Below are 20,795 nucleotides of genomic sequence, written 5' to 3' on the forward strand. Positions count from 1 at the left end.
AGGCTTTAACCCACTGAGCCACCCAGGCGCCCCTGGTGTCTTTCATTTTTAATTCTGGAAAGTTTTCTTCTACTTCTTTGACAATTTCTATTTTCTCGGTCTCTCTCTTTTTTTTTTTTTTTCCTTTTCCGGGGGATGCTTCTTTACTCCTGTACTTGTAGGTCTTTTCATATGTAGAACAGAAACAATAGTATCCGTCTCACAAGGTTGTCCTGAGGATTAAGTGCGTTAATATGTATAAAGTGTTACGAACAGTGCCTGGCACACAGCAGGTTCCGTGTAAATGTTAGGTGCTGTTACTGTTTGATCTGAAGTGTTTCTTTATATCTCACCCTTTACAAATGTGTCTTTTTGCCCTGCATCTTGGTACGTTTCCTCCACTCTAATTTCTAGTCTTCCCATTGAGATATAAAATTTAAGTACTCTATTTGTAACATCTGAAAGCCCTTTCCTACTCTCTAGCGGTCCTTTTTAAAGTATTTTGTTTCTATTTGTTGGGCAGATCTTGGATCTGAGGACATTGGCTGTAGTTTGTTGTTCTCCCCAAGTTCTCATGTGGTCTCCAAATTATTCCTGTTTCTTACTTTCTTTCTTTTTTTTTTTTTTAAGAGTTTATTTAGTTGAGAGAGAGAGATAGCAAGAGAGAACACAAGCGGGGGGAGGGAAAGAGGGAGAAACAGGCTCGTCGCTGGGCAGGGAGCCCCACGTGGGGCTCGATCCCAGGACTCTGGCATCATGACCTGAGCCAAAGGCAGAGGCTTAACCCACGGAGCCCCCCAGGCGCCCCTGAATTATTCTAGTTTCTCTGGGTTCTTTCCTCTAGGCGGGAACTCTCACTGAGAGCGCTCTGTAAGGCAGGGTGGGCTTTGTTGACCTGCAGGCTTCTGGTTGGGGAGTGGAGCCCCCAACTGCAAGATGAGGTCAGCAGAAGGAAGTGATCTGTGACGGAACGGGGTCATCACGGCTGGATCTAGGAACTGAGGCCAGGCTGGCCAGGGGTGAGGCCAGTCATGACAAAGCACCTTACAACACCCTTGAGGGGCTTGAAGTTGGTCCTGAGGGCAGTGGGGAGCCATCAGGGGACACGGTCTCGTTCACAGTTCAGAATGGTCATTATAAGTGCCCGTGCAGAAGATTCCCAGGAGTGAGCGCGAGACAGAAGGGCCAGTGACATGCTGGGTGGCCCCCCATGCGAGTGGCAGGGTGCCTGGGCTGGAGCAGAGCCCCCGGTGCCAGGGCAGTGGGTGCATTCCGGAGTGTTTTGGAGGCAGATGTGATAGTGCTTGGTGATGGGTGAGCTTGGGAGACGGAGGATTGGGGTGACCTTGGGTCCTTGGGTGGGTGGTAGGCAGCCTGAGTCCTGAGCTGTGGGGTGCTGGGGAAGGAGGATAAGGATAAGGAAACATCTGCGTTTCCCACCCAGCCCCCTCGGGCAGGTGTCGGAGAAGCAGAAGGAGACTGGCTAGCGGAGAGGTTTGCTGCTTACCTCACCCGGGCTACCTGGGCTTACTATCTGGTGGGCCCCAGCCTATTGTCCTGGAGGCAGGGCTGCTCCTTACTCCTAGGTGGGCTGACCGACAGACCGAGGGTGGGACACAGCCCGTGTAAGCTAGGCCAGACAGAGGTGCCCTCCCGGCCTCCGCCATCACTCCAGCGCCTGACTCTGCCAGCCGTAGACAGTGGCAGAGCGAATGGACGGATGCAGTCGCTGCTGCACTTGGCAGTGATAGTCAGGTGACCGTGTTCGGGCTGCCGGGGCCCCTGCTGGCCTCCAGGGGGCTGTGCTGTGTGCTGTGGCCGGTCGTGGGGCTGTTTGGGAGCCGCCTCCCCGACATCCGGTGGGGAGGTCAGTCCAGTTGAGTAACCTGCATTCACCAGCAGTGGGCAAGGTCCTGCACCCCGGAAGTGTCCCTGTGGCCGGCCACAGAGCCTGGCTCCTAGAGAGCCCAACGAGCATATGGCTGGGGAGGTGGACTTTGAAGGGAACAGGCTCTTCGGCAGGGCAGAGTGGAATGGGGCGGGGGGAGTCTTGGTCAAGGCTCCTGGAGCCAAGGCCAGCTCCCCTGCGGCTCATACCCTCTCTGGTCTGTGAGGCCCATGGGGCTCCTGAAGCCTGAGCCGCAAGCCCACCTCCTGCTCCCCTGGGGCTTGCCCGTGCAAGGCCTTTCAGCTAGCCCTGCCTAGGGGGTCCCTAGCTCTTCCAGACCTCCCCTGTTGGCCAGTTTTGCTGGGACAGATGAGAGTCATGACATATTTGACATAATGATATTGGATGAGATATTTGAGTGCTAAAGATTTTTTTAAAAGAAAAAAACTTACACCATTTTAATTAAAAAAACAAAAAACAAAAAACCTTTTCATTATGTTCCGGGCACTGTTTTCCAGCAGTTTCCGGCCCACTGAAGAATCACCTGACTGGGGCAGACGTGTGCGTAATGGCTTTTCACAGTCGGCACGGTGTTTCCCGTCTCCCACTAGAATTTGCCTCTGGAGAGGGAGGGGTGGGGGACCAGGGGAGCTGACCTGGACTGCTCTAATTTTTCTTCAAAGCGGGAGGATGGTCTTTTCATGGCAGCGTGCGTGTCAGAACATCGAGGTTCGTTCCAGAGGGTGTGGTTGCTGGAGGTCATTTGACTTGTACTTCGCTGTTCTTTTTGGTTTCCCCTTGTTTTTCCCCCCAACTCTGGGGTTAACGGGTCTCTATTCAGTCACTTGGGAATGGCTTTGTGAGGCGCTAAAACGGAACCCAGGGTCCTCCCAGCGAAGACCCGCCGTCACCATCTCCCGTCTCCCCGCGTCTGGGACGCTGGCGCCCAGCTGGGCCTCTGTTAGCGTGTCTGAGTGAGCAGCAGCAGGCGGTGGGTACGGCCCTCCCTGCCGGGGACGCTGGGGCCCCACGGGGTCTGGCACCTCGTTGCCCCGATTCAGTTGAGCTCGTGCAGCCCGTGGCCGGCAGTGGCCGCTCTGACCTAGCTCGTCTCACGTCCCTTCCTGCATCCCTCTGCCGCCCTCCTTCCGTGGCGGGGTCACCTTTCTCCTGCTCGCTCCTGTGCCTTGTGATGCTTTGAATTCCGTGGGATTCGACACTCCCGGGGGAGCTGGCCTCCAGAAAATCTGCAGTCCCACCAGGTCAGCTGCGAGCTTGCTGGTGCTGGCGGCTGGGCCTTTGAGCGTGCGGCGAGCTGATGATGCATTTTCCCTTTCTTTTTAGTGTGCAAGGAGCCCCCTTACAAAGTGGAGGAGTCGGGTTACGCGGGCTTCATCATGCCCATCGAGGTGTACTTCAAAAACAAGGTAGGATCCCGGGGCAGCGCGAGAAGGACACGCCGTTCCCAGAGGAGGAGGTGGAGCCGGGGCTGCACGTGGGGTGGAGTGTCGGGGTCCCTCGGAGCAGACCTCCAAGTTAGGGCGCCGGCGCACAAAGTGCGGCAACTGTCTCGTGTGGAAGGTGGGGACTGGGGAACTGGCCCGTGGGACGGTGGGTGGGGTTGCACGTGGATGCAGCCTTCCCGGGGAGCAGCCGGGCCACATCCCCGTTCGGTTGCCCCGCAGGTGTGTGTGGGCCCTGAGTCAGCAGTGACGTGCCATGACAGGGCCAGATTCCATGGATGGTCTTAGGGGGTTAGTCACCGGTCGTGCGGCCAAATGCGGAAGTTACGTAAACGTCCAACAGTAGGCGAGCGGTTGGATGTGTTTACGGTGCATCTGTACAGAATCTTCGGTGACCCGGTGGGGTGGGGGGGTTAATTTTGGTTGGACAAAAGCAAGCTTAGGTATATTATTCATAGAGAAAAAGAGGTTCATCAGACATGTTAAAAGGGTAAGCTGGGGGTAGGGTTATAAGGGTTTTTTTGTTTTATTTTCTTCCATGTGTGTTTTTTAAACACAGTGACTGTATGTATTTACGTATATTGTTTTATTCCATCCGGGCTGCTGTAACTAGGTTCTATAGACTGGGTGGCTTATGAACAAGAGAGATGTATTGGCTGGAAGTCCATGATCAGGACCACCACTGGGTCGGGGAGGGCCCTCTCCAGGGTCACAGACTCCTTGCTGTGTCCTCGCATGGAGGGAGAGGCGGCCACGCGTGGGGTCTCTTACAAGAACATGCATCCCATTCGCGAGGGCTCCAGCCCCAGGACTTATTCACCTTCTGAGATCCCACCTCCTCCGTCCATCCCCTCGGGGGTTAGGACTCCACAGAGGAATTTGGGGGGACACATTTGGACCGTAGTTTGTTTTTTTTTTGAAAGCCCAATGATTAAGATTAGAAAAGCCTTCCTGGCAGCCTGCCTCTGCTTCTCACAGGCGCCACCATGAGGCCGTGGTGAGCTTTCCTGGCTCAGAGGTGTGCTTTCCCCCAAGGCCCGCTGACCTTGGCGATCTCCCTGGGAGGCTGGCAGGTGCCACCACTAGCCCTATGAGTCCCTTGGTTAGCCCTCTCTTCGCACGCCATGAGGCACCGAGGGCCTCGGGGAATGGTGCTCAGGTGTGCCGACCTGCTGGGAACCGAGTGCCACTTCAGCGGGTAGGACTTGGTGGGATTTGCTGGTGGGCCCTCTTGGGCCCAGGTCACAGAAGCCTGGGTCATCCCAAGGCTTTTGGGGATCAAGACCCTCGAGGCCCAGGGAGTGGCTGCTCTCGAGAGAAGAGGCCAGCTTGTGTGTGCGCGGGCAGAGGCTCTATGTCTCTTTGGCAAGGGCTGAGTCGGGGAGATGCAGGGGAGAGGCTGCCCTGCTGGGGCTGGGCCTGCAGCAGGTGGCGGGGCAGTCTTCCTGGACCCTCCCAGGGTCCAGGAGCATGGAGGAGGGGCGGGGACTGTGGAGGTGGGATGGATGCTGGGTGAGTCTCTAGGCAGGGGTCCTTGGCCTCCCCGCTCTCTGGGGGCAGCCTGTGGTGGGGGAAGGGTGCTAGCAGCTGGGGAGACTAAGTCCGTTCGCAGAAAGCCTTTGGTATTCGTGTGCACCGGTGTTCTGAGGGGCGGCTGGTATGGGAGTCCTCTGGCCACCTGAGCTCGTCTCTGGGTTAACTAGATTGATTCCTTGGTTCAGAAGCAGTTTGGGGTCCCCCAGGCCAGCAAGGCTTTTGTATTTTCTGAGGTCTGTCTGCTCTCTGGTCCCTGACACTGGTGGGAGCTGCATTTGCCGCCCCCTGGGCAGTGCTGGTGCCCGCCCGGCTTCCCGGTGTCTCCCCAAGGGCCTGCAGGGAGGCTAGGGCTTTGCCCGGGGAGGAGGTGCCGCACAGAGGCTGTGCTTTGCTGCGTTGGTGGCACTGGCTCTTGGAGCCCTTGCTCCTGCCCCAGGTCCTTTGCTGCTCTCCAGGTTTTCTCTCGAAACGCTGGCAAGAAGCGGGAGCATTTGGTGCTTGTGCCTTAGCTGGCCCCGTTCCTGTGGCGGCTTCTGCAGAACTGCCCAGGCCTCTCCCACCGGGAGGGGGTGCTGCTCTGCGTCACGTACCCCAGAGAAGGCACAGTGCTTTGGCCGCTGGGAGGGGTCTTGGGGACCGTCCAGACCCTGTTCCAGCTTCTTGGCCGTGAGCCACATGGAGCCTTCTGGGGGGCTCCCCCTCTGGAGGAGGGGTGGTACTCAGCGTCGAGCAGGGAGGGAGCTACAGCTCCGGCCCTCACTGCCTCGCCCCTCCTGGTCCCCGGAGCTCGCTGCTGGAAGCCGCACCCAGGCTCGAGGGCCACTCTCTGTCTTCCCTGGGAGCTGCAGGAGCCCACGGGCGCCCGTAAGGACTGCTGGATTGGGGTTGCCAATTACAGCGCGACACAGAAGCATTTTTTTTTTCTTTCTTCCTTTTTTTAGCTTCACTGAGGTGTAACTGACAAAATGATAGGACCCTCAAAATGCACCACATGATGGTTTGGCAGACACACCCATTTGTAAGAGGATTTTCCCCATCGAGTTAACTAACACATCCATCACCTTACACACACCCCCTTTTTTTTCTTTTGGAGAACATGTAAGTTCTCTCAGCAGATTTCAGTTAGTGGTCGTGTCATCAGCTGTGGTCCCCACGCTGCACATCAGATCCTCAAGCCTTACTCCATCTCGCGACTGAACGTTTGCACCCTTTTACCAAGCCTTCCCCACTTCTCCCGCCCCCCAGCCCTTGATAACTACTCTCTACTCTGTTTCTATGATTTTCTTATTTTTTTAGGTTCCACACATAAGTGATACTATGTCATGTTTGTCTGTCTCTGTCTGGCTTATTTCACGTAGCGTAATCTCTCTAGGTTCATCTACGAAGGATTTTCTTCTTCGGAATCCCAGTCCGTTGGGATTTCCCAAGCCCACAGAATATTCCACTATGTGTGCAGACACACGTACACACACTGGCCACATTTTCTTTTTTTTTCTTTTTTTTTTTTTTTAAAGATTTTATTTATTTATTTGACAGAGAGAGATCACAAGTAGGCAGAGAGGCAGGCAGAGAGAGAGAGAGGGAAGCAGGCTCCCTGCTGAGCAGAGAGCCCGATGCGGGACTCGATCCCAGGACCCTGAGATCATGACCTGAGCCGAAGGCAGCGGCTTAACCCACTGAGCCACCCAGGCGCCCCTGGCCACATTTTCTTGATCCACTCATCCATCAACGGACCCTTCGGGGGCTCACTGCAGAGGCATTTTTTTCTGGTTTTGAAGCTGGTGCCAGGCCCCCATGTCTCCAAGCCCCTCGAGACCACTGGGGACTCTGAGGGCCAGAGAGGGTGTCTCCTCCTCCAGCTTGCACGGCGGGTTGGCAGCAAGCAGACATGGCCCAGTGTTGTCTCCCGTCTGGCACGTCCCCTGCTTGGGCTTGCGAGCGGTGAAGTTCACCTCCGAACGGCGGCAAATCATTTCAGTGATTAAGAACACTTGTCCCAGAGACGAGCCGCTCCTCTCCCCTTTTCTGTTTCGGTCCGTGGAAGAACTGCCCGCTGGAGTGTCCCTCCAGGCTGAGTTGTTACCCTGTGTTTACGGACGCTCAGTCAGGCCACGTATCTGAGGGCAGCCCTTGGAGGGAGAGTCAAGCACCTGGCCTTTGCTGTCCCCTGGCTTGGCAGGTGGCTTTGTGGGACCAGCTGCGTGTTGGAGGATGTTGGGCAGGGCGTGGTTGGTGCTGTTTGCTCAGCACCGCCCCCCTAGCCTTGTGTGGTGGGGGAGATCGAGGCCCACCATGTACGGAAGTCCCAGGTGTTAAAAAACCCAGATCGAGCGGGTGCAACTTGCCCAGCCCGCTAGGAGCCTCAGGAAAGGTCTCCACCGTGGGTCATGGTGTCTGCCGGTGGCGTCTTGTAATGCTCCCCTGAGCCTTGCATCGGGACTTCCTATACTAAGCTTCCAAGGTTCCACCCCTCTCTCCTCCCCCTGGTGGGAAACAGAGGGAATTCCGGGTGACCCTTTGGCCACAGGACGCGTCCTTCCTGCGCACAACGCCCTCACCTACACTGGGGCATGGAGGAAGCAGAGGGTGTCCTGAAACCCGGTGTGCTCCTTTGGGATCCTTGGGCTTTCTTACTGGGAGTGAGCCCGTGTGTGTGTGTCCTGCAAGAGTGGGGTGGGACCCTGGGCCCCTTGAGCCTCTCTGCTCCCAGTTCCTCTGCCAGACCCTGTGTGGCGCCACTTCCCCAGGTGACCCTTTAGGGGGCGCACGTGTGCAGCTCACTGCCCTGGTGTGTCCCGCAGGCCATCACCGTGGCTTGTAGTTCAAGTTAAAAGAGTTTTTTTCGAGTATGGTTTCTCGAGGTAGAGTTTACTTACACTATGATCCTTTCATTTTAGGTACCGTAGGCTTTTAAAATTTTGACTCGTGCTTTCATTTGAAATCTGTTGGAGTGAGGCCTTTTTCTTTCTGTTAAAGGAAAGAAAAGGTCCCGTTCCCAGGCATAGACTTGTCTCGCCAACTCCTGCCGAGGCCCATGTGCCTGGGGCGGGAGCGCCGCTGTGAGCCAGTTCTCCGAACTGCAGCCCATTCTTGCTTAGGAACGAAAACTGGCCTCCTCTGTTCCTGGAGGTGGTTTTGCCCCCAGAGCTCTCAAGGATGCCCCTGAACTGGGAAAACCCGGGAAGCAAGGCCCACCGTGGGACGGGCCCGGGCCGCAAGTCCAGCCGCAGGTCCTGTGGGGGCTGTGCATTGGGAAGGTGCTCTGCAGACGAGGCCTGGAGGAAGATGATCCCCCCATTCTGGGTGAAGGAGCTCCTGGCCACCCAGTCACTTAGTGAAGGCCACGCGGCCACGGGCAGAGCTGGGATTTGAGCCAGCGGAGCCTCTGAGTGCATGCGTACCCCTGTTCCCTGAACACCCAGCACGTCTGCTGCTCACAAATCCTGGCGTTTGCTTACATCAGGGTGACAGGGACGGTCATAGGCATCGTGCTCTGCAGCTGTCTCATGTGGGTCCCTGCTTCCAAAGGTGTGTAGAGATCAGACAGTTGTGGGGAGTAACACCAGTTTACCGCCAGAGGAGCTCCTACAGGCTTGGAGTACTGTTCGCAGCAGGGCCGCTGTGAGTGGGTCTGCTGGCGGCTTTTCCGCCCTGGCGAAGGCAGGGTCGCCCTTGGTTACTCTGCAGCTGTAGATGGGGTGAGTTGATCTTTGAGATAGGAAGGGAGTGGACGCCTTCCTGCTCTGGGCCTCAATTTCTCTGTCCGCTCCACGGGGCTCCTAGTGGTTCCTGCCTTCCAGGGCTGGTCGGAAGAGTCAGAGAGATGCCAGGCACAGCGCTTGTCCCAGGGCCCGGCACGGCCCGGACCGGGCGTTCGGTGAGAGCGTGTGGTTACTGGGGCCGTTGAGATGGCGGCCTCCCCTGCTGGTTCCTCTGCGTCGGGAAGGTAAGCGGAGAAAGTGGCCTCCGCAGGGCCGGAGAGGGCAGCATTCCAGAGATGGAGGGAGATGCCATTCGGCCTTTCTGGTGAGCGGGGAGGACCTATGCCCACAGCAAAAACAGGCGCTTTCTCAAGCAAAGGACGTTTTCTTGGGTCAGCCTGAGGGGTTTTTAGCCACTCTTGACCCCGAATGCGGACGGCGGCGTCTGTGAAATGAAGGAATTCTGCTTCCGTGTTGTTTGGCAGTGGTACTTATGTGAGGCCGCATTCTGTTGGACAGATAAAAGCTCTCCTTTCCCCCAAGGGAACAAACTGGGGCGGGGGGGTTCGTCCTATTTCAGAAGTTGTGTGTGTGCACTGTTGAGCATTCTTACTGAGACTGCTTCGGACCGCTAACGAGAGGTGTCCTTTCTGAGAACACTTGTCCAGCTCCGACTCCGTAGCTCTGGCTGGGTGTCCCGCAGCTCGAGTCAGTCCTGACACTGTCTGCTCCGAACTAGTCCAGGCCCCAGAGGACGGCCCCCGCTTCTAGTGCCAGTTGCAAGCCCGGGCTTCGAATGCCCGAGTTCCCACGACCCCCTCCTCAGGTTACATAATTTGCTAGAACAGCTCAGAAAACTCAAACATTTTCCTTACTGTTGCCAGTTTATGATGAGGGATACAATTCAGGACCAGCCAGCCGGAAGAGGTGTATGGGGGAGGCGAGGGGGGCAGTCTGGAGCTCCCAGGCTCTCCTGGGGCATGCCGCCCTCCTAGCACCTCCTGTGTTCACCAGCCTGGTTCCCCAGACTCCATTGTTTAGGGTTTTTATGGAGATTTAATACGCATAGGCATGATTGGCTAAAATCATTGGTGGTTGGTGACTGACTCAGCCGTCAGCCCCTCACCCGTCTCTGGAGGTTGGGAGGTGGGGCGGGAAGATCCAAGCCGCTCATGGGGACGTGGTCTTTTCTGGCAACCAGCACCCCCAACCTCCCCTGTCTTCGACCCCACCAGGGGTTGTCTCGTGAGAACCAAAGACGCCCCTGACCCTCAGGCCATTCCAAGGGTTTTGGAAATCTGTGCCAGGAGCCAGGAACAAAGCCCAAGTGTCTTTCTCTGGTACCACAATTGCCCCCAAAAAAAAAGAGAAAATCTTTTTTGAGTGAGGTGAAATTCACATGCAGTGAACCATTTTAAAGTCAGACCTTTCCGTGTCCCCATCGTCCCCAGCCCCACCTTCTGGTAGCCTCCAGTCTGCTTTGTGTCCTGTGGGGTTGCCTGTTCCGGACATTTCACGTGAAGGGAGTGGGATGACATGTGTCCTCCTGCGTCTGGCTTCTTCCGCTCAGTGTCGTGGTTGCAAAGGTTCCTCCGTGTTGGCGGCCGTGTCGGTGCTTCATGTCTTTTTATGGCCAAGTAACGTTCCCTTCATCCTCAGGAGTTCCGAGACGTCCCCTCCAGCCCCGAATCCGTGAAGCCTGAGCCACTGTTGTCGGGAGAGGGGAGCGCAGGCTTGGGCTCCTGGGAGCCGCTGGTCACGTGTTCACCGACTGGTGGATCTGTAGTCATGTGTTCTGGGTGTTTCCGTCCACAGACGCCTTGTTTAATGTATGCTGTGGCTTCCCCAACCCTGAGCTCACAGCCAATTGCCAGAGCCCGGCTTATCTGAAAAACGTATTTTCTCTGTAAGGCACCTCATGGCCAGCCTGGGTTTAGGCCCTCGACAGCCCATCAGTGTCTTGCTTGGGGCCCTTTCAGACCGTAAGATCACCAGCAAAGAGCACAAAAATGTGAAAGCCATGGCCCTGGGTATACCACGAGAAGGACACTTGTTTACCCCGAGGGCTGGCACAGGACGGCAGAGTTTCATCCCGTTCTGAGTCCGCTGGGAAGAGCGCTGGGAGGCTCCGAGTTTTCACCCCTGCGTGCGTGTCTGTGAATGAATGTGAAAGCCACAGGTGTTGATTGTCGGTTTACAAATAAATTTCAGCGAGTAGCCACATTCCCAGATACGGAGGCATGAGCAGTGAAGGTCAGCTGGCCTATAGTTTGGATACTCGTCCCTCTCCTGCTGCACATGTGGGCCGTTTCCACTTACTTGCTGCCACGTGTGGTGCCGCCGTGGACATCCCAGTCTGTGTTCATGTTGGAGTTCCGGCTCTGACTTCTCCGGGGCGTGCACCTGGGAGTGGAATGCTGGGTCGTGTGGAAATTCCGTCGTTAACCTTCATGAGGACCTGCCACGCTGCTTGCCCCGCTGACTGCACCATTTTGTATTCCCAGCAGCAACGTGGGAAAACTCCTCAGGGCTTGTCATTTTCCGTTAAAAAACAATTTTTTTTATTGTAGCCTTTCTAGTGGGTATGAAATGGTTATTTCAATTGAGGCTTTGATTTGCATTTCCTTAAAGATCGATGATATTGAACATCTCACGTGCTTATTAGCCATTCGTATGTCCTGTTTGGAGAAATGGCTACATACACGTCCGTTTATTAATTCAGTCGTTTGTCGTCTTTGTTGTTGAGTTACAAGAGTTCTTCCTGTGTCCCGGATAGTAGACCCTTACCAGATGTGTGACTTCACAAAATATTTTCTCCCATCCCGTAGGTTGTTTTATCATGTTCTGGTGACATCTTTTAATGTGTAAAAGGTTTTGATTTTTATGAAGTTCAGTTTCTGTATTTTTGTTTGTTGTTCACGCTTAGAGTGTAAAATCTCAGACTTCTTTGCCAGGTGTGAGGTTGTGAAGGTTTATCCCTGTGTTTACTTTCATGGTTTTACATCTTATATCTGGACGGTTGCTCCATTGGGAGTTAATTTCGATATATGCCATGAGGTAGGGCCCGGTTCATTCTTTCGCATGTTTGAGTATTCATTTGTCCCGGCACCATTTCCTTAAGAGACGAAGCTTTCCCCTTTGAGTTGTTTCAGCAACCTTGTTCAAAGTCGGATGGCCACAGGTGTTTGGGTTTATTTCTGGACTCTCAGTTCTATTCTATTGCTAATTTTGATTGTTGTAAATTTTTTTAAAGATTTATTTATTTGGGGGACAGAGAGAGTGTACATGCACACGCAAGCTGTGTGGGTCAGAGGAAGAGGGAGAAGCAGGCTCCCCACCGAATAGGGAGCCTGATGTGGGGCTCCATCCCTGGACCCCAGGATCACGACCTGAGCCAAAGGCAGATGCTTAACCAACTGAGCCATCCAGGTGCCCCGATTGCTTTAAATTTTTTTTTTTTAAGATTTTATTTATTTATTGGAGAGAGAGAGAAAGAGAGTCCCCAAGCAGGGGGAGAGGCAGGCAGAGGGAGAAGGAGAAGCAGGCTTCCTGCCGAGCAGAGAGCCCGACATGGGGCTTGATCCCAGAGCCCCAGGATCAAGACCTGAGCCAAAGGCGGATGCTTACCCGACTGAGCCACCCAGGCACCTCTCTGATTGTTGTAGTTTTATAGGAAGTTTTGAAATTAGGAAATGACAGCCCTCCGATTTTGTGGGGGTTTTGTTTATTTTTTAATGTGGTTTTGGTTCTTTGGGACCTCTGCGATTTCACATGAGTTTGCTGTTTGGCTTTCCATTTTTGCAAAAAAGACCACTAGAATTTAGGGATTGCATTGAATCTGCAGATCGCCTGGGAAACAGTACTCTTTAACATTATTAAGTCTTCCAGTCCAGGAACATGGGAAGTCTTTCCATCTAATTAGGTTTTCTTGAATCAATTTCTTTCATCAATCTTTTGTACTTTTCAGCGTACAAGTCTTTTATATTCTTGTTTAAATTTATTCCTAGGTATTTTATTCTTTTGCATGCTATTATAAGTGGAATTATTTTCCCAATTTTCTTTTGGGATTGTTCATTGGTAGTATATAGAAACACCACTGAGTTTGTATGCTGATCCTATATCCTGCAACTATACCAAATCTGGCTTCTTTGGGATTTTCTACACGTAAGATGCCATCAGCATGTGGAGATAATATTACTTGTTCCTTTCCAGTTTGGGCGCCCACCTCCCTTTTTTCCCTTCCTCTCGCCTCATTGCTCTGGCTGGGACTTCATTACCGTGTCGAGTGAAAGTGGCCCGTCCTTATCTTGTTCCTGATGATACGTTTTAAAGCTTAAGGCTGAGTCTTCAGTGTTTTTCCATTGAGCGTGGTGTTCATGGTGCGTTTTTCACAAATGCCCTTTCCAGGTTAAAGAAGCCCCCTTCTATTCCTAGCTTTCTGACTGTTTTCATCATGAATGGGCCCATTTTTTCCCAAACACTGTTTCTGCCTCCGTTGAGATAATCATGTGGGTTTTTCCCCGTTGTTTTGTTAACGTGGCATACTACGTTTTGATCGTTTTGATTGGTTTTTCTACATTGAACCACCGTTGCATTCCTGGGATAGATAGCAGTTATACGTATAATCTTTTTTTTAATTTAAATTCAGTTAGCTGACTTAAAGCACATCATTAGTTTCAGGTGTATAATCTTTTAAGTGTGTGATATTGGATGCTTTATGGATATAAATATCTTTAAGGATATTTTATTCGCAGGGACTGTTGGTCTGTTGTTTTCTTGTGCTGTCATTGTCTTTGGTGTTAAAATAATGCTCTCTTCGTAGAACACGTTAGGAAGTATTCCCTCCTCTTCTGTTTTCGGAAGAGTTTGAGCAGAATTGGTGTTAATTCTGGTCTTTTCCCCTAATGACTAAAGGCATTGAGCATGTTTTCATATGCTTATTTGTCATTCTGTCTAGTGAGGTGTCTGTTCAAAATGCCTGCCATTTTCTAAAAGTCGAGTTGTTCTCTTACTGAATTTGTGAGATTTCTTTATATTTCTGGGCGCCCGTCCTTTGCGATAACTTTCATTGGAAGGCTGGTCTCCTCCGGCTCTCGGCAGTCTTGCAAAGAGCCGAAGCTCTTGATTCTGATGCAGTCCATTTTATTGATTTTTGCCTTTTCTGGGTTGGGGCGTGTGGGTGTTTGTGTGTGTCTGTGACGCAGTGTGTGCTATTTTAGCCATTTTGAAACGGGCCGTTCGTGCACGTGCACGATACCGCGCGACCGTCACTCCTCTCGGGGCTTCTAGGGCATTTTGGTCATCCCGAGTAAAACCAGACCAGTGGAACGACAACTGCTCCTCCCCCTGCCCGTGGTAACCTCTGTGCTACTTTCTGTGTCTGTGAACTTGCCGTAGGTAGCTCACCCGCGTGCAGGCGTACGATACTGGTCCTTTGTTGGTGGCCTTTCCTGCACATCGTGTTCTCGGGGCTCACCCCTGTTGTCACGTGTGACAGGGCCTCGTGCCTTTCTAAAGCTGAATGGTATTCTGTGGTGCCGTGTACCCACCACATTTGGCTTTTCCCCGTGTCTATCTATAGACCCTTGGCTTGCTGCCATGTTTTAGCTACCGGGAACACTGCTGTTGGGAACGTGAGTGCAGAAACATCCCTTTGAGGTCCTGCTTTCGCTTCTGTTGGGTATATACCCAGAAGTGCAGTTACTGGAACATATGGTAAATCTATTTTTAATATTTTGAGGAACCACCGTGCTGTTTTCCTCCACAGCTGTGCTCTCGCAACGGCGTCGAGGGCAGTGGCCGAGAAAGAATTCTCCAGATGTCGCGTGGTGCAGCTTCCCAAGTTTATGTAAATGGCGCGGGGACAGGAGCCGCGAGCAGAGGGAGCTGCACTTCTGTATGAAGCTGGTGGTTGTGTGCTCGGTGCTCAAGGGGGAAGGGACGTGCAAGGAGTGTCAGATCATAAATCTTTTCTTCAAACTTATACTCGTAGAACTACTTTTGCAAGATTTCTCTGGTGCTTATCGCTCGGTTGGACGGTAACTGTCGGTGAGATGTGTAGGCAGTCATGAGACCCTCTAAGAATGTGGCAACCAGCTCGTATCTGGTCCCTATCAGAACTGCTGTAGGTTAGCCTTCCGGACTAAAGATGAACGTTTTCCTGCTTCTGTCCCTCATCAGCACTGAAATTTTAAGAACATGATGTCTTCCAGTCCATTTATGTGCTCTTTAATTTCTTTCAGCAGGGTTTGGTGGCTTGGTGGCTTTTATTGGACGGTTCTTTTACCTCCTTGGTTGAATCCTAAGTATTTTATTCTTTTTGAGGCTTTTGTAAGTGGATTGGTTTTCTTAGTTTGTTTTCACTTTGGTCATTGTTAGTGTATAGAAATGCAGTTGATTTTTTGTGTTGATTTTGTATCCCATAACTTTGCTCATTTATTTATTAGTTCTGTGTGTGTATGCGAGGTGTCCTAGGTTTTCGACAGATAAGAGGTTATCATCTGCTTAACAGATAATTTTACTTTTTCCTTCTCAATTTAGATGCCTTTTTCTTTTTCTTCTCTTTTTCTTGCCTAGTGCTCTGACTGCGACTTCCAGCGCTGTGAGCTGGAAGCAGTGACGGGTGTCCCAGCCTGTTGCTGATCTTAGAGGAAGAGCGTTCAGCCTTTCACCATTGAGCGTGATGTTGGCTGTGGGTTTTCCATATGTGGCTTGTATTACGTTGAGGTAGTTTCTTTCTGTTTATAGTTTGCTGATTTTTTTTTTTTTTAATCACAGGAGGGTGTTGAATTGTGTCCAGTGTTCCTTCTGCATTATTGACATCACCATGTGGTTTTTGTGTTTTTTTTTTCATATTGTTACACCTCCAATAATTTTATACTTAGGAAAAAAGTATTTAATGAATACCCAGGCCAGGGGCCATGTAGCCCCCGTGATCCCCACACAGCCTCTCTGAGTTTGGCCTTCCCTTCTAGCCTTTCTCCTAGCACACCGTTCTTTTGCTTTTCCATGGTCCTTAAATGCGTGTGTGTGTGTCTGTCTGCCGTCTGGCTCTCCCCCTGGAACATTAGCTCCGGAGGGCAGCGGCCCCCCAGTCGTGCTCTCCGCTGTGTGCTGGCCTCCGGCGCGGAGATGGCACCGGGTCGATATCTGTGGAATGAGCGACTGCGTGGACGGGTGGATTCTGGAGGGGCAGCCGTGTACACCCACGAGCCTTGGGACACGGTCGGCAACCCCCAGCTTTTTAAAAACAGGAGAAAGTCCTAGAACGGGAAATTCACCAGCTTCAATGAACAATTCCGTGGCCGTCTGGTGCCTTCACCATGTCACACAATCACCACCTGTACCTGGTCCCAAAGTATGTTCTTCCGCCCCAAAGGAAGGCCTGTCTCCAGTGTGACCCGTGGTGTCTGGCTCCTTTGACTTGGTGGAACTGTAGGAGCTCATCCACATGGTAACCGTATCAGAACCTCGTTCTTTTTCACAGCTGAGTAGCACCCCCACAGCATGGCCGTCTCCCCGTTTGTCTCCTCATTTGTCCACCGACGGATGCTGGCGCTGTCGGCTGTTTGTGGCTGTCGTCGGTCGTCTGCTGCCATGAACACATATGTGGGTGTGCTGGTTTGAACACCAGGGTTCCGTTCCTTTGGGCAGACACCTGGCGGACTCGCTGGGTCATACAGGATTTCTGTTTAACTTCTTTCTCTCTCTCTCTCTTTTTAAAGTGATTTCCTCGCCCGTCGTGGGGCTCAGACTCATGACCCTGAGATGAGCCACACGCTCTTCCAGCCGAGCGAGCCAGGCACCCCAGTGTTTAACTTTTGAAGGGACCACCAAACCGTCCTCCGCAGTCGCTGCGTTTTGTGTTCCCGCCAGCAGCGTGCGCGGGTCCCGGTCTCCTCTGCATCCTTGTCAGTGCTTCCTGCCTTTTCTCGCTTACTAGGTTTCTCAGTCACGGCCATCCTACTGGGTGTGAAGCGGTATCTCATTATGGTTTTGAATTGCATTTCCAAAGTGACCCATGAGGCCAAGGGTCTTTCCGTTGGCTGGTTGGCCAGTTGCAGATCTTTGAAGAAACATGTATTCAAGTGTTTCGCCCATTTTTTAACTGGGTAGTCTGTCTGTTTGTTGTTGAGCTGTGTAAGAGTTTTGTATGAATTCTGGATAGGTCCCTGTTTGTAAACGCCGACGGCAAAGCACATTATGGGGCAGAATGAATGGAAGTGAATGTTCCCGAGTTAGGAGCTCAAGGTCATTTAGGGGAATCCAGATGGTTGCCCTCTGATCCCATGTTGACCCAGAAGCCTGTATGAGCTGTGGCTGATTTATTCCTGTGTAAAGTGAACTAGAGCATCGGTTGTGGCCTGGGAGAGCAAGGCTCAGGCTGCCCCAGGACAGGGAGCGTGTTCAGGACAGGGAAGTTGGTCCTAGCTGTCCTAGGACCAATCAAGGGAGTGGAGTTTTGCTGAAACGCTCCCTTAATGTTGTCTTGGAAGTGGCCAGATGCATTTGAAGTCCTTGTTTCAGTGTGTGAATTACATTTCGTACAGTGGCCGCTCGGTAGAAATAGTTAAGCCCCCCACGTAATTGTTTTTAGTAGCCGTATTTGAAAAGGTCAAAAAAGAAACTGGTGAAATTAATTTTAATAATGTAAGTCAGCCCGCTCTATCTAAAACATTATCATCTCAACATGTCATCAATATTTTTGAATTCCTGAGATACTTTGCATTCTTTTTTCGTACTAGGTCGTAGAAGTTTGGTGTGTGTACTACACATACTGAATCATGCCAGTTTGGACATGACATTTTATCAGAAAGACTTGATCTGTATTTAGACTCCGTGAGATTTACATCTGGAGAAAGAAGGAGGTTCATAGATTCCAGTTGCCGCCGTCCATAAGGGTTTTCGCTAACAGCCTGGTATGGACGATCTCATAGTCCATGATACTGGTTTTTTGTGACCTTTAATTCTGAATTAATTGTGGAAACACAGAAGAGTTGCAGAGAACGTGCGGAGTCCTTGCATTCTGCACTCCCCGCTTCCCTCCTGTCTCTGTTCCCCGTGACCACAGCACTGCTATTCGTTGGGATTGGTAGACGTTATTAACAGACTTCGGGTTTCCCCGTTTTCTAGTGTTCTTTTTCTGTTCTGGGATCTGCTGCAGGAGCCTACACGGCATGTAACATCAGGTCTCTTTTGCCTCCTTCAGTCTGTGACGGTTTATCTGCTTTTCCTCATCTTTTCTGACCTTGATGTCTTAAAAATACTCTGGCCACGCATTTTGAAGAATGCCCGCCAACTTGGGCTTGCTTGGTGTATTTTCATGATTACAAGGGGTTGCAGATTTTGGGAGAAGACGACAGAGCAGAAGAGCCCTCCCCGCCCCCATCATACTATCCTAGGGAGGACCTGACGCTACCTTGACTTACTACTGGGGACATCGACCTCGATCCCTTTGTTAAGGTGCTGTCTGCCGGGCTTCCCTGCTGTCATCACTCTCTTTCCATATTCTGCTAGTTGTTAGAAGCGAGTCAAGTCCAGCCCACACTCAGGCAGAGAGAAATTAAGCTCCACATCTTGGCGGGCGTTGTTCAAACCACCCTGGTAACTAGTATCTCTTTGGAGGAGATACGCTGAAAGTACGCAATTGACCTGTTTCTTGTTCAAGTTTCTTTAGTTTTAGCCATCTGTCAGTGGTGTTCTATGATGCTCTATTTCCTTCATTTCTTTGATTATTCGCTGGAATTTTTCTGTAAGGAAGTGTCTGTTCTCCCCCATCTATGTACTTATTCACTCATTTATTTATATCCATATGGATTCATGGATATTTGTTTTTTTTTCCTGTGGGTTATAATATTTATATGTATATATTAGTATATAACATAATTATGTATTATAATCTATTATTATTTTCAAACTATTCTCACTCTGGCTAGTGGGACCCCCCTTGGGGGGCCTCTGTCCCTTTTCGTTATGTTCCCATCGTTTTTTGGGTCCTTCCCTCACTTTCAGGTACCACAGGGTGCTCGGGCTCGCCTTGGGTTTCCCTTCTCTAGTCCTAGAATCAAGTTTGAGCTGTGTGGGTCCACATTGATGTGGGGGCTTATTTGGATAAATACGGTTCAGGACTATGAGTGTATTTTTTCTTCCTTATGATTTTTAAAGTAATATGTGCTTTTCTCTAGCTTACTTTATTGTTAAAGAATAGGGTATATGATAATACAACGTTGGTCAACAGTAGGCTGTTAGTTGTTAAGTTTTGGGGGGGTCAGAAGTTTATATGAAGATTTTTGACTGCTGTGGGGGGATGGAGGGAGATCGGCGGCCCTAACCCCTAAGTTGGTCGAGGGTCACCTGTGCTCCCCGCCCCCGTCTGTGTGTTGTATCTGTGTCTGTCGGCACGTAGATCACAGTAACCATCAGCTCATACCAATGCCTCCATCTCTGGTCCTGCACCAACAAGCCTTCTCTAGCATTCTTCCGTTGCTTCGTTTAACTTTCTCTGAGGGGAGATACCTGACCCTCATTATCTACAACATATTTGCTTATTGTTGAAGTCCAGTGGATTGGGAAAGTAGTTTCCAAATTGCTGACCAGTACTCCTAGGAGAAGTAAATTTACTTGCCGGAGTACAATGTCCGTGTGTAGTTTTTTTGGTCTTGGGCCTTCTGATGTCTGGCTAAAACATGGCTTCTTCAGTGGGTCATTTATTTTATTTCCTTTTTTAAAGATTTTACTTATTATTTTTAAAATATTTTATTTATTTATTTGTCAGAGAGAGAGAGAGAGCGAGCACACAAGCAGGCAGAGTGGCAGGCAGAGGCAGAGAGAGAAGCATTCTCCCTGCCAAGCAAGGCGTCCGATGTGGGACTGGATCCCAGGACTCTGAGATCAGGACCTGAGCCGAAGGCAGCGGCTTAACTGACTGAGCCACCCAAGTGCCCCTTTACTTATTATTTTTTGACAGAGAGAGAGACAGTGAGAGAGGGAACACAAGCAGGGGGAGTGGGAGAGGGAGAAGCAGGCTTCCTGCGGAGCCGGGAGCCCAATGCAGGGCTCGATCCCAGGACCCTGGGATTATGACCTGAGCTGAAGGCAGACACTTAACCAACTAAGCCACCCAGCCGCCCCCCCCCCCAACCCCAGGTCATTTATGGTAGCTCTGCCCTCCCTCTTGGCGCCGTGGTCATGTCTACATGTGTAATGTGGTCAGATTCAACCGTCACAGTCTACATGCCATCTTGGACCCCTCCTCCTGCCTGTCTGGTTATTATCATTATTGTTTTAGTTTGTTTCTAGTGAAATTCACTCTGGGTCCTGTCATGCGGTCATGCGTCTGCCACAGTAGTGTTGTGCAGAACAGTTCCAGCCCCCAGACCCCCGCACGCTGTCCCTTCGCAGTCAGGCCCCTGCCCCTGTCGGTCCCTTGTAAGCACTCCTCTGTCTCCCATCTCTGGAGTTTGGCCTCTTCCAGATTGTCCCAGAACTGGGGCCGCACGGCATGCAGCCCTCTGTTGGTGCAGAATGCACTGTAGAGTCGCCCGTGTCGTCTGAACGCGTAGCTCGCTCTTTCTTGTTGTGTGGCTGCGCTGCGGGCCGTTTCCCCGCGTGTGGTGTCAAGGACATCGCGGTGGTTTCTGGTTCTGGGTGATTATGAACACAGTTGCCCTAAACATCCCCGTACCGGTTTTTGTGAGAATGTGAGTTTTCGGTGTGTCCGGCTTTACGGGTCGTGTCCGCTGTGCACCGCGGTGATGCTCCGCGTTCTGGCCTGCGCTTGGGCAGCCACTCGTCTCCGGGGGTGTGCTGTTGTAGCTCTCTTCTTAAAAAGTAGCTCTATGGAGATACAGTGCACCTACCATAGCGTTCATGCACTGAATGTGCACATTCCACTGGTGTTTAGTACGTTCGGAGTTGGGCAGCCATCACCCCAGATTCCAGAACATTCCCTCACCCACGAGGAAACTGTCCCCACTATCCGTCGCTCCTTATCCTCCCTCCCTCCCGTCCCTTGCGGCCAGGAAGCTGCTTCTAGCGGTGGATTTGCCGCCTTCGTATAAACAGAAGTGTGCGGCATGCGGCCCCTTCGGTCTTGAAGCTTCTGATTAGCGTAATGTCTTCGGAGCTCGTCTGCGTCGTAGCGCGCATCAGCATCGCGCTCCTTCCGTGGCTGCAGACACCCCCGCCGTGGACGGACCCCATATTGTCTGTCAGTTGTGCCACCACCAG

General features: G+C 51.8%; 1 protein-coding gene across 2 annotated transcripts in view; it reads left to right on the plus strand.

Moving 5' to 3' along the window:
- Positions 1 to 20,795, plus strand: part of MLLT1 (MLLT1 super elongation complex subunit) — a 64,396-nt gene that overhangs the window by 13,766 nt on the left and 29,835 nt on the right. For both annotated transcript variants that reach the window (XM_080801393.1, XM_080801394.1), the window contains exon 3: positions 3,212 to 3,294. In XM_080801393.1, coding sequence (XP_080657519.1) covers positions 3,212 to 3,294 — 83 coding nt within the window. The remainder of the gene's footprint in view (positions 1 to 3,211; positions 3,295 to 20,795) is intronic.

Source organism: Martes martes, assembly GCF_963455335.1.
Source record: "Martes martes genome assembly, chromosome: 1".
NCBI classification, from domain to species: Eukaryota; Metazoa; Chordata; class Mammalia; order Carnivora; family Mustelidae; genus Martes; species Martes martes.